Source organism: Mustela erminea, chromosome 2 (genome assembly GCF_009829155.1).
Source record: "Mustela erminea isolate mMusErm1 chromosome 2, mMusErm1.Pri, whole genome shotgun sequence".
Lineage (NCBI taxonomy): Eukaryota > Metazoa > Chordata > Mammalia > Carnivora > Mustelidae > Mustela > Mustela erminea.
In genome coordinates this window covers 21,150,230-21,163,036 of record NC_045615.1, presented here as the reverse complement: position 1 = coordinate 21,163,036, position 12,807 = coordinate 21,150,230, and the positions used below count along the sequence as shown (strand labels likewise).

Below are 12,807 nucleotides of genomic sequence, written 5' to 3'. Positions count from 1 at the left end.
ACACCGTTGATGGGCCAGGTATTTGCTGGGAATTTTGTATTACTGCCTTCAAGTATCCTGCCAATAGATCATACAGTACTGTGGGTGTGGAAGGAGTAACCACCTAAGTTTCCTTTCCTTGGCTCTATAGCAAATAGAGGAAGCTACTCTCTTACTTGCACCCTACCTTTGCCTCCAGGACAACTATAAGACCAAAGGAATCCTTGGATACCTAGTGCGGAGGTTTGTGAGTTGAACTGAGCATAGTTGAGCATCTCAAACTAGAACAATAGAAGTGGATATTTAAACCATACACAACAGTAGGGTCAAAATTGAAGCAATCTAAAATGTGTATTTCTTTAACTGCTTCATGTTCCTTTGGAGCTACTTAAATTCCTGTTGATTGCAGAAAATAATTATTTAAAGCTTATTATTAAAAGATAGTTTCATCTTTTCTAGTTTATAGTTTTATTTTTATGGTTGTATATGTTTCAGCAATTTGAAATTCGTAAGATAAGCCCCACCAGAGCTGTTTCTCTTCTGAAGAGTCTTCCTTCCTTTTCCTTATGCCAAAGATGGCAGCTAGATGCCAGGAGGAGCTTATTTATCCTCATAGTTTTGGAAAGTGTTCCTTGACCGAGTGATATCATTTTCTGTTCTTCTGTTGATCATCAGCTGAGATACATACTCAGTGAGTGACTTTTATCCTTATTGCATCCACTGCTGTAATGTCCAGTCTTGCTCTGAACTGGCTGTCTGCCTTACCCTGTCTAGCCTGTGGACTTTGGTGTCATCTCACCTTTCTCTATAGTAACTCAATGGCAAACTCTCTGGCTCTTGACTCTTGGTTCCGGGGGCAAGTCCAGGAATACCTATATCTTTTCCACATTGCATGGGAAAGTATGGGAGGCTTGAGGATAGCTAATACAATTCTCCCCAACAACTCGTGCTTATTTCTCAGCAGCTGCAGACACCCATGCTGGTTTAGGTCAGCAAACGCTCTATGAGATGGTCTGCTCATGTGTTTCAAATAGAAACTGTGGTGTGCAATACAAGCCTCTTTCTACACAGGGCACAATTTACCAGTCTGAAACTTGTCTCTATTCTCTACCTGATTTTTGTTTCCACAATCAACTCTTCAACTGGCTAAATCTTAGGGGTATAGGGTGTGAGTTCTGAAACCCAAGGGAACCTAGGTGGGATGTACATATTGTTCCTTCTTAATTAAGCTTTCCCACTGCTCAGTAGAAAAGCATGTATTTTTCCTAATCTGGTGCAATCTTATCATCTTCCCTGGGGACTTTTGTTTTGGGTGGTATCTGCCATTCCCTTCCCTTGGGTGATTAAGCCTTAATGGTAGAAGGAGATTTTAGGAAAAATAATTCTGGATTACTGAAAAGGAAAATATTCAGGGAAGCAGTGATTTCTCTCATTACCTCTTTGAAAATGATTTTTGTCATTACTTCTTTTAAACCCACTCTATAGGTCCAGTCCTATGCCTGTTCTTTTGAAATTTTGGACCAATCCCATACTTTTTTGGGCCACTCTTCAATAGTTATAAAGCCCTTTCTTCACAAGAACAGTCTTATATCAACAGTAAAAATGTGCAGGCCAATGTAATAATCAAAGCCTCATCCGTTTATCTAATTGTCATATAGGTTTTGGCTCAAAAATCATCTCACAGAAAGATTTTCTTTGGCCATCCTATATTAAAAGTAGCCTCAAGGTATCCTCCTATCCACTTTTTTAAAAAAAATATCACCTTGATGTAATTAATTTAACATATACATATTGAGGGCTAACTATGTGTTATCCAGAATTATCCCATGCACTGGAGATATTACAAAAAATAAGATAGACCAGAGGAGGCAGACAATAGACAAACTTAAGTGAATAAAAAAAGTATCACTTAGTGATATGTGCTGTGCAGAGAATTAAAACAGAATAATATGATAGAGTGACTGGGTGACAAATTTACATTGTGTGGCCAGGAAATGTCTCTCCGAGGAGGTGACATTTAAGCTGAAATCAGAATAACAACCTTTTATTTGTTGCATACCGTGTAATCAACAGAGGCAAGAGCTTGTAAGATTGTACGTCACACAGCATAATTCCTAGATGAGAGTACTCAGCGTAACCACACAGCGTTCCCTGGAGTACTGGGGCAACCTGGTGGAATGCTGTGTGATCCCAAGCGTGGTCAGAAATTATACCGTTATTTTTCCTGAACCGAGTCATGGTTCAGTAGCATATTAAGTTCCCATGACCCTTCTACTTTTTGATTGAAGGAGATTCTGGATGCTGGGCTGATGACAAAAGTGGAAGACCGTACTCACTAACCAAGCACAAGGAGTTGTGCAATTTGTAACGCAATTGCCGAGTATCTGCAGATGATGTAGCATCTGAGAAATGGTATCAGCATGGAGGAAGTAAGGAACTCTGCCAGATGGGTTTTAAGTCCAGGTATATTTGGAAGTGGAGCACTCAGTAGAAGGGGAGGAGTTGGAAAACAGTCTACCATTTTATAGATTCTTTATGGACACACACGGAGGAAGGGGAGGGAAGGAAAGCATACTGGACAACAGCTTCAAGGCTTACTCTTCGCCAGCAACCCTGACTGATAACAATGAGAAAGACTCTTTAATGTGGAACAGCTATGAAATTGGAAGATGTTTATAAAATAAAGGCTTTTAGGCATAGTTAGTAGTTGGTATGCATCTCCAGTTTATTGGAAATTTATTTGCCCAGATAAGTTCTATAAGAAAACATGAACATGTAATGAAATGATTTTGGTTTTTCTTGTGTATTTATTGTATAACTGTGATGATTAATTTTTTGTGTCAATTTTATTTTCACTTTCCTGGGCCAAGAGATGCTCCACTGATAAAACATTATTTCTGAAAAAAACAAAACAACAACAAAAACCCCAACATTATTTCTGGGTGTGTCTATGAGAACGTATCTGGAGGAGATTAGCATTTGAATGAACAGTCTTCTCTGTGTCCCTCTAGCTAGGAGTGACCAAAGTGGAGAGATCATTCCTACACGTACACTTGGTATCTTTCCAGGTTGTTCTTGTAAGGGTTGATTTAAAAATGACATTCTTCTACCTGCAGTACAAACAGGCTCTGTTCTTGTCCGTAAGCCTAAAACATAGACAAAGGACATTCATAGGTTGGCGGATGTACAGCGTAGCTTTGTTTGTGGTAGTAAAGGACTGAGTACATTAACTGTAAGATAAAAGGAGATCACGTGCCTCAAGAGAGAGTTGCTATTGATTAATCAGTAAGGAAGAATCTTCCTTCTTCCCTCCCTTCCATCCCTTCTCTCCTCTCTCCCTTCCTTTTTTTTCTTTCATGTTCATATAGTTGACACATAGAGTTTTTTAGTTTCAAATCTTTCCTTCTACTAAAGGCTGCCATATTTGACTCTTCTCATCCTCTCTGGGCGTTTGATCCATCAATTACCTTCCTTTTCTTCACCCCTCCATGACCTCTCCTTTTCACTGGCCTCAATTCTTCCATCTTAAAAGTGCTGAGGTGGTCTTTCTCTTAAAGAAACAAAAGCCTTTCCTTTGACCCTGCTGTTTCGTCAAGTCACCATCCTAGTTCTCTGGGACTCTCATCGTCCAGCCCTCTGAAAGAGCGGTCTGTGCTTGCTACCTGCACTTCCCAACCTAGAGCTGACTAATCTCATTACCTCTCTCACTGATTTCCAGCTTCATAAATGACTGATGTTTTCATCTGGCAGACACTTGGGAGAGGTGTGTTCTTCTGAGAGTAAGGACAGTCGCATTCCATTAGAAGTAATGTCGGACACACAGAAAACCTTAGAGTCTGCAGTGGAGCTCCTACAGTGGTTTGTGTGTGCACCCAACAGAAAACATGCTCTTTGACAGCCAATGGGACTGAAGTTGAGGGTGAGGAAGTTTGGACTGCCGATTAGTGAAGAGATCTCATACATCCTAAGATGCCCCAGATAGAGAAATCAAGAGTAGTTTCAAACATGAGCCCCAATTCAGTATGCTAAAGAATCTAACATGTTCATTGTTGGAATTTGCCAATTACATTCAACTGTGAAATAAAAAGTGTGCTCTCTTTGGTTAGGTTCCTCCAGAAGCAGTCTTTAAGCCAAGAATTGAGCATAAGTGGTTTGCTAATACCCAGCCCCAGAAGAAGAAACCAGTAAGGGAGTAGAAGAAGCAGACTGAGGAGAGGGAAGAACCTAAAAGAGGTGAGCTTTCAGGTGAAGTCACAGACTCAGCCCCATTTCCTGGGTGCTGGGTATTAGCCCCACCTGAGGCACGAGAGCTGGACTTGGTCCCCTCACACCAGTAAGCCATTGTCCACAGGTCATGGTGGGGAGTCATAGGTGGACATAAAATTCCCGGTCACTTCCTCTGCTCCTTATAAGCGAGGGGGCTCTGATGTCCAAGGACAGGTATAAATAGTAGCAAAAATCATGAAGCTAGGGATGGGTGAACAGAGACGGTACAAGGGATCCAGGAGGATCTGATCAGGTCTACAACAGCATCTGTACATATGTCTAAAGGTATATATGCTCCCTCAATGTGACAGTGCCTGTGTACGGTGGTATAACTGCAAGGCACCCAGAGCCCGAAAGTAATCACACCTCTACCCAGACCTAGTGGGGACAGTCTGGCAATACTGAAGGACAGTATCAGTGCAAAATCCCAGTGACCCAGCAGCAATCCTACTTCTTTTTAATTGTCCCAGGGAAATCACACAAGTGTCCATGAAGTCTTATACAAAGATGTACGGTGGAGCCTTGTTTGTGGTACCAAAGGACTAGATAAATAAATGTAAGATATATACGTAAATACAAACATGTGATTATAATATATGCAAATATAATGTAAAAACTCTATGTAAATATATTTGCATATTTGTCTTATGTTATATTTAAAGTCTCAAGTGTAAAGATTTCCCCCTGAATACATGGATCATTCATTAATTATTGTTTTGTTCTGAAAGAGCTTTAAATATATTATAGATCTATTTTCTGTATGATTTTACAATTTGAAAAGCAAAAATTCTTTTGAAAGAATGTACCAAAAATTGAAGAATTAACTAAGCTAAGAATGTGAAAAAGCAGAAGAAATCAGGAGTGGCAGGATACATGGACAGTATCCTCAAAAAAGAGAGGAAGTGGTGCAGCTGTTCTCCCTTCCCCTTTCTAAGGCCATGTGGGGTTTCCTTTGGGAAGTCACCCTTCCCCCCATCCCACCTCCCTGTTGGCCCTGTTTGGCCTTCACTGATCAGCAGAAATCCATCCCTCCTAACAAGGTCCTGCCTGGGAGTGAAGAGAAGCAATCCAGGCCTGACCCCATTAGGCTTCATAACATAGACATAAGACCGGATCAAAGAGATCAGGTTTGCGTTAGGCACAAATGTACACCTGAAAAGCCTAAAAGGGCCCATATGTTCCCTTTACCTGATCACATTTACTAAATTTTCTTATTTCAAGATATTTAAAAACCCTAAGCATTTAACTACAGTTATTCCCAACAGTCACAATTCGAGAAAAATGAAGCGCTCATGTTCATAGAGAAATGGCTTTATTCTGAGAAAATGTGCATAAGTGGAGTGAGTCAGGGCTGTGTCCTGTAGGTGCTGGGGCCGGTGATTTGACTGATCATAGGATACTTGGCAGTCTGGGCGGCACGCATTACTGTCTCCCATCTGGGACAAATCTGTCACACAACTCTAAAAGGCAGTTGTAGCTATCATCATAGAATCCAATTCAAACAAAAGATGGTCAGCTCCACGTAGATAAATTAGGAAAGAGGACTGTGGTTTAAGGCCAGGAAGGAAAAATTTGTGGAATACTCTATATTTCCTCAGGAGATTCCAGTACTCTTCTTATTATATCTAGGTTTAGCAATGCCGTTCCTAATTTGTTACCTCCCAGGAAGAAACAAGGACATCTACTGAATAATACTGTTGTTAAAGCTTGGGAAACCATGAGGTATTAGGACTTCTGCCTTCATCAAAGCAAAAGTGATCCATGCTAGTTTGCTTCAGGAGCAAAGCCCCACTTTGCAGTTACAATGATATTATTATTATTTTTAAAGATTTTATTTATTTATTTGAGAGTGAGACAGTGAGAGAGAGTACGAGATGGGAGAAGGTCAGAGGGAGAAGCAGACTCCCTGTGGAGCTGGGAGCCCAATTCGGGACTCGATCCAGGGACTCCAGGATCATGACCTGAGCTAAAGGCAGCTACTTAACCAACTGAGCCACCCAGGCGCCCTGTTATTTTTGGGTTCTTGATTATTCCCTCATTCTAGGAACTGTAGCCTCTCCTTTCAGTTTTGGAAACACAAAAGTCAGAGTATTGGTCCTGACCAAATATAGACACTAGTTTGTCTTTGTAAGTACTTAGGCAAAAGTGTGACAGAGGCTTCTCCAAATATAAGATTATTTTTTAAAAAATGGAGGAGTTTTTAATATGAAGACCCCACTGGAATTTCAGAGACAACTGCATATGGTGGACTTGTGCCACCATAACTTCGCTTGTTTGAGGTATGGAAAAAAATCAATCAATGGAGTGCTGTACCAGATTATGTTACAAATGAAGGAATCGTAGTCTCAGAATTTTGGGCCTGGAGAGGCTTGGGAATACTGGTAGTGCATTTTCTTCACTCCACACCAATATATTGTTTAGTACTATTTATGGACTAGTAATATTGAAAATAATGATAGAGATAATAGACAAGCAAAAGATTCATATTTGTCTTGGTTCTGTCCTGGATTTAATCTCCCATTTGTTTTATTACCTTAATAATTTTAAATGCATTGATATTAAGTTTATTTTTGAATAGAGAATAATATGTATTTACAGGCTTAGAATTCATAATGCACAGACAATAGTCTGTTGCTTTTTATTATGCCATTCTCCTGGCAGTGACATATTTTTGCATTAAGATAAGAATCACAGAAGCAAGAACACTTACACGGTATTTTTTTCACTAATGTGACCAGCTGGAGTTTAAAGAATTTTGACTACTTTGTCTTTGTGCCTTTATAGGCCCCTGTTCTGACATGTACTGAGTCATCACTAAGCACTTCAGTGCATTTATTTATTTATACATCTGGTTTCATATTCCCAGCACAACTCGCACAGTGTAATAATGGAGGGTATTCACTATACTTCTACTGGGTGAAAAGATAAATCAAGAAGGAGAAGGAAGGAGGGAAGAAAAGGTGGAGCGTAGGGGGCTTTTAGGGCAGTGAAACAATTCTGAATGATCCTGTCATGGTGAAAAACTGTCACTATTCACTTATCAAAATCCATACAATGCACAATATAGTGAACTCCAATGTGAACTATGCACTTTAGTTGATAAGATTGTATGAATATTGCCTCAGCAAGTACACCATGCTAACACAAAAGGAAATAATAGGGAGAATTCTTTGTTTATAAGATTTTATTTATTTGAGAGAGAGATATATCACACACAAGAGAGCACAAGCAGGGGGAGCAGTAGGCAGAGGGAGAAGCAGGCTCCTCGGCTGAGCAACCTGAGCCAATGGCAGATGCTTAACCACTTAACTGACTGAGCTACTCAGGTGATGTGGGTGAACTCTTTGTAGGGAAAGGGGGAAAGAGGGCATGTGGGAATTGTCTGTGAATTTCCAATCCACTCTAAAACTCTAAAAAACTGAGGTCTCTGAATTTAGGCAGTAAAAAGAAACAAACCAAGATAATTTAAATGAGATGTTCTTAGAATGTATGTATTGTAAGCAACAAAAACCAAATGCAATTAGCATAGGCACAAAAGTAAATATGTTGGCTTGCTTACTGAAGTCATGAGAATGCATCAGGGAAAACTGGCACCAAGAACTTCTGTTCTTGTAACATCTTTGTAACACTCTAGGTTGACGTCCCTCATAATTCCCAAAGCATGGTAGCCAGCACCTCCCAGGCTCATGACTTACTAGGTGTGCCACAGTGGGAAAGGGCTCTTTCCTACTTTAGTTGTTCCTGAGAAAACTCCCCAGGGGATGCTGGTCAAATTAGCTTGGAAATGTGATTGATTATCTTTAGACCATTTATGGGGGTCGAGAGACCAGATCCAATTATGGTATAATGTGTACAAGGCTGGAAACAAGTAGGAGTCATAGAAGCCTACACACACACACACACACACACACACACACACACACACACACACATATCATGACAGCTCAAAAGATGGGGCTGTCTTTAACAGAGCTGTGATGGTTAACATTATATGTCAACTTGACTGGGCCAAGAGACACCCAGAAAGCTAGTAAGATATCACTTCTGGGTATGCTGGTGAGGGTATTTCCAGAAGAGATTAACATTGAAATCAGGAGGTTGAGTAATGCAAATCTGATGAAATTCTGCTCTCACCAGTGTGGGCAGGCATCCTCCATCTGATGAGGGCCCCAAAAGAGCAAAAGGTCAGAGGAAGGGTGAGTTCTCTGTCCTTTCTTGACACGGGATATCCATCTTCTCCTGCCCTAAGACTTTGTGCTCCTGACTCCTGGGCCTTTGGACTCTGGGACTTCGACCAGTAGGCTGCCCCATGGTTCCTAGGCTTTGGGTCTCAGACTGGGAGTTATACCATCCACTCCCATTTTTTTTCCCAGGACTTTGGACTTGGATTGAATTATAGGCTTTCCTGGTTCTCCAGCTTGTAGATGGCAGATCATGCATATTTCAGACTCCATAATCACGTGAGCCAATTCCCATAGAAAATTTCCTCTTTCTATCTGTCTTCCATCTAGCTATCATCTTTCTATCTAATATGTCCTATTGCTTTGGCGTTCTCCAGAGAAAAACCTTGACTAATACTTGAGCGGAGGAATATTAGGGTAGCCCAAATAGAGAGATTTGAGTAGCTTAGTTTTAGGTACAGTGTGCCTGTTAGCCATTCAATTGGAGATGTCAAATAAGCGCTTAGATATACGTGAGTCTCCTCATCCAGCTATCCACCTGATGCACTGTTTATTGTCCAGCTCCTTCCTCTAGAATGCTAGCTCCATGAGGGCAGGGACTCTGCCTGCTTTGTTCACTGCTATGTCCCTAGTACCTAGAAGAATGACTGGGGCAAAGTAGATGTTTAGTAAAATATACTGGAAATGTGAATGAAGGAATGGATGAAAGAGTTAAGTGTTCTGTATGACAAAGTAGGTTACGAATAGGATACAGTTAGGAAGTGTCTGAAAGTTAAATAGCTTGCTGAGCTATTACTAAGACGATATTAGCAATAGGCTTCATGTAAAGAACATTTTCTGTGTAGAACTATGTAGAAATGAAGAGACACTTGCAAGGCTTCTGTAAACTTTTATTTTATACATATGGGCCACTGCCAATGCAGGGGCCTTGGCTTCTGGCTCATTTCTACAGATTTGCTTGGGAGGGTGTGATAAAGGTAAAAACTGGAAATATTCCTTCTGGTAAACCATGGCTACTTACTGGTCCATAAGCAAAATGCACATTGAAGCCTGTGTGTTATTCAGAATTTATGATTTTCTGAACTGATGCAATGTATCTTCACATGTAAGAGACAACCACATCTTAAAAAAGAAGACAGTTGTCTAAACAAAATGCTGTGAACTTTGGCTTATGTTATAGGTATATATCACTGCACATGATGCACCAGTAAGTTATGGAATCCAACTGCTAACACATAAGGAGCCCTGCAATTGGATCAACTGGAACCTGATATCATTTTATACACAACTACGCTAAAATGTAGCCCCAACAAGTCAGCTTAGCTAATTTATCATCAGCAATCTGTCTGGTGAAGTCTGATAGGAAACATCGGACCTCTTGTCAGTCTCATCAGCATACTGAGTTGAGGAACCAAGACAATATAATAGTTCAATACTTAATGACTTTTGCTCTAGCACAGGAAAAGTACAATCCCAAATGCTGTTTTATCAAACGAACCCATTAACCAGCTCAACAAACACTATTGTTAACCCATGGTTCGTCCCCATTCATGCTGCCTCCCATATCCCATTTGTAATGGTGACATGTTCACAGGAATTATGACACAGATAGATTAAAACTGACTAAGACCAGTGGTCACGATAAGCAACCACTTAGATTCCACTTAGAGTATGTCCTGTGGTATGATTACAGGTCAATGTTATTAGATTACATTAAATCCATACATACCATAACACACATGCATATATCACACACACAAGTACATTCCATAAAGACAATCACAGAAAAATTGGCTAAAAAAATGTACAGTTGTTTATATATATTTCTATACACCACAGTAAAAGATTTTCTGCTGTACTCACAGTCTGTAAACATCTTGGAACATGCCCAGCAAAAGTCACTGTGGGCCCTTTGAAATGGTGACCATGTGAGGAGTGGGGGTGGGGGAGGTGTTTAGATTCATGCTGGAAACCCAGGGAAGTGAAGAACTGTAAATTCATGGTGGCATTTGGGGGTAATTATATCTCACTGATGTGATAAACTCAGCTGGTCACTCTGAAATGGTTTCTTATATGGAAAAGGGAATGACCAAAAAAGTTGGACTGACAGTTAACATTTTTAGAGAAATCAAGAGACTATGAGGTGATATGCATAACATATATGTATGTACATATATGTAAATGTCCACATACATGTTACTATTACCAAATGTGCACATATATGTTACTATTATTTAAAAAAAAATCTCGATGAAAATTTCCAAGTCTTCTAAAAACCTTGTCTTTTTCTACTAGTTGTGCTTTAGATGTAAATACATTCCACTGAAAGCCTTGGGTATGGTTGAATGATATGCACATTTAAATTTTAGTACATGATGTTGATTTTACATAAAATATCTACATTAAAAAAATATTGGGCTTGTGAAAAATAGAACTATTTGATTCAAGCATTATTTTAAAATTTCACATAAAAATATGCTCCAGAGCTCCTATAATGAAACCTCATTACAAAAGAAAAGAAAGGTTCTTAAAAATTCTTTGAATACCAGCTATTACACTGCCACATATGGATATCAGCCTGTGCTTTAAGTGCCTATATTTGCTGGAGCTTGAGAACTGATGTTTTAAAAATTAAAAAGTGACATGAAATACATTAACCCGATTGCTTACCTTACTGCATCTGGCCAGTTCAAAAAAATTTAAAATCTTGTCATAATCACTAAATTTTCATAGTGGCTAGTTCTCACTGGACATTCCACAGAAGCTGTCAAGTACTGGAAGACTGTTTTCATGCAAAAGTAGTAAATACCCATCTGATTTAACCCAACAGTCTCCCTTCCTCCTGCCAACTCCCACCATTTTTTTAGTGCGGAATATGTAAATAACAAGCACAATATGTAAATTAGATAAATTAAAGAAATAAGATTCATTGAATTTGTGACCATAAACCAGTCCACCCTCTGATGTTTTGGAAAGCATTTTTCTGGGTTTGGGGCTGAGTCACAGGAGAAGGATTAGAGAAAAGATTTCTGGAAACACAGTTGCTGTGTGATTTTTTTTCTCCAATAGAATCTGAAGGATTTCTGATGAATATCTCTTAAGATGTTTAGTTAATGCTGTCCTTATGGCTGCTCCTTTCTGTGTTGTGGTTGTTTTGTTCATGGTTCTTCCACTGGATGCTTGTTCCATTCATGGGGACCGAGGTCATCAGACTTTTGGATTGGTAACAGCAGCAGCAGAGGCATGACTGGGGGAAGGAACAAAGTCTAAATAAATGAGCCTACCAACCTGTTTCCAGCAGAACACAGAAGCCTTGGGCTCCTACCAACAAAACGTGAGGAGAGAATGTGAACCTGAACAGTAATCTAGAATATGGAGCGAGTAATCTCTAGGTAGAAATTAAACCATTCATTCTAGTGCAGAGAAATAGATCCCTTATTTCTTGTTTTAATTTATTCACCAAATCCAAGTGGAAGGGAAGGCAGTGTTGGCCTGAGGGAGCATGTCCTATGACTTGGGGTGGGCATGGGTAGAGAAGGGTCCGGAGGGGCTTGGCATTTCTGCTGTGTGCCTCACCTGTGTGGCTGCCTGCTTTGGATACCTCATCTCTCCTTGTAGCCTTAGGTGGTATGTGCTATTTTTCCCATTTTATTACTGAGGGTAAGGAGGTTGAGAGGGGGAAACAGGCAGAACTGGAATTAGAACCCAGGACACTCTGGATTAAGGTCTTTCTCCTGCATATATTGCCTCTGTATGAAGATTAATACAAAGATTGGTTTAAATTCTGAGAGTTTGTACCTTGATTTTCCCTTCCCCTCTAATTAATATATAAATTAATTAAAATTAGATTAATTCCAGATTATATGATGGATTAATTATGACCAGCATTTTAGTCAATGCTTCCTTGGGCAGAGCCTTTCTTTCTCTCTCTCTTTCTTTTCTTAAGATTTTATTTCTTTACTTGAGACACAGTATGAGCACAAGTGGGGAGAAGGATCAGAGGAAGAAGCAGACTCCTCATGGAGCAGGGAGCCTAACGCGGGACTCAATCCCAGAACCCTGGGACCATGACCCAAGCCGAAGGCAGATGCTTAACGGACTAGCCACCCAGGCTCCCCAGGCAGAATCTTTCGTAGAGCACTTCATGACTTGTAAACATTGTCAAGTAGACTTTAAAAAGGTAGCAGCTAGAACTTCCATACCTAGTTTCATCTGTTTGTAAGATTCTTTGGTAAATATATGTCAATCTCCTCCAATTCTCCTGTCCATCCCATGAGGGCAGTCATGGTGTTTTTCCTCTTTTCTCTATCCATAATCATAAAAAAACTCCTACTCAGAGCTCATTATCGTCCCAAGTGCTTAACAAATATTAACCCACTGA

At 40.0% G+C, this 12,807-nt stretch overlaps 1 protein-coding gene and 1 long non-coding RNA gene across 8 annotated transcripts in view; one reads left to right on the top strand and one right to left on the bottom strand.

Moving 5' to 3' along the window:
* LOC116584322 overlaps positions 1–12,807 on the top strand; it is a 94,251-nt gene that overhangs the window by 73,606 nt on the left and 7,838 nt on the right. For 5 of the 7 annotated variants that reach the window (XR_004283159.1, XR_004283157.1, XR_004283158.1 and 2 more), the window contains one exon: positions 4,086–4,212. This is a non-coding gene — a long non-coding RNA (uncharacterized LOC116584322). Of the gene's footprint in view, positions 1–4,085; positions 4,213–8,618; positions 8,706–12,807 lie in introns of all 7 variants that reach the window. The other 2 variants (XR_004283162.1, XR_004283161.1) reach the window with 1 other exon arrangement.
* Positions 9,300–12,807, bottom strand: part of EDNRA (endothelin receptor type A) — a 59,728-nt gene continuing 56,220 nt past the window's right edge. Inside the window, exon 8 of the mRNA XM_032332468.1 lies at positions 9,300–11,673. Within this exon, the coding sequence (XP_032188359.1) occupies positions 11,533–11,673 (141 nt within the window). The 3' untranslated portion in view covers positions 9,300–11,532. The remainder of the gene's footprint in view (positions 11,674–12,807) is intronic.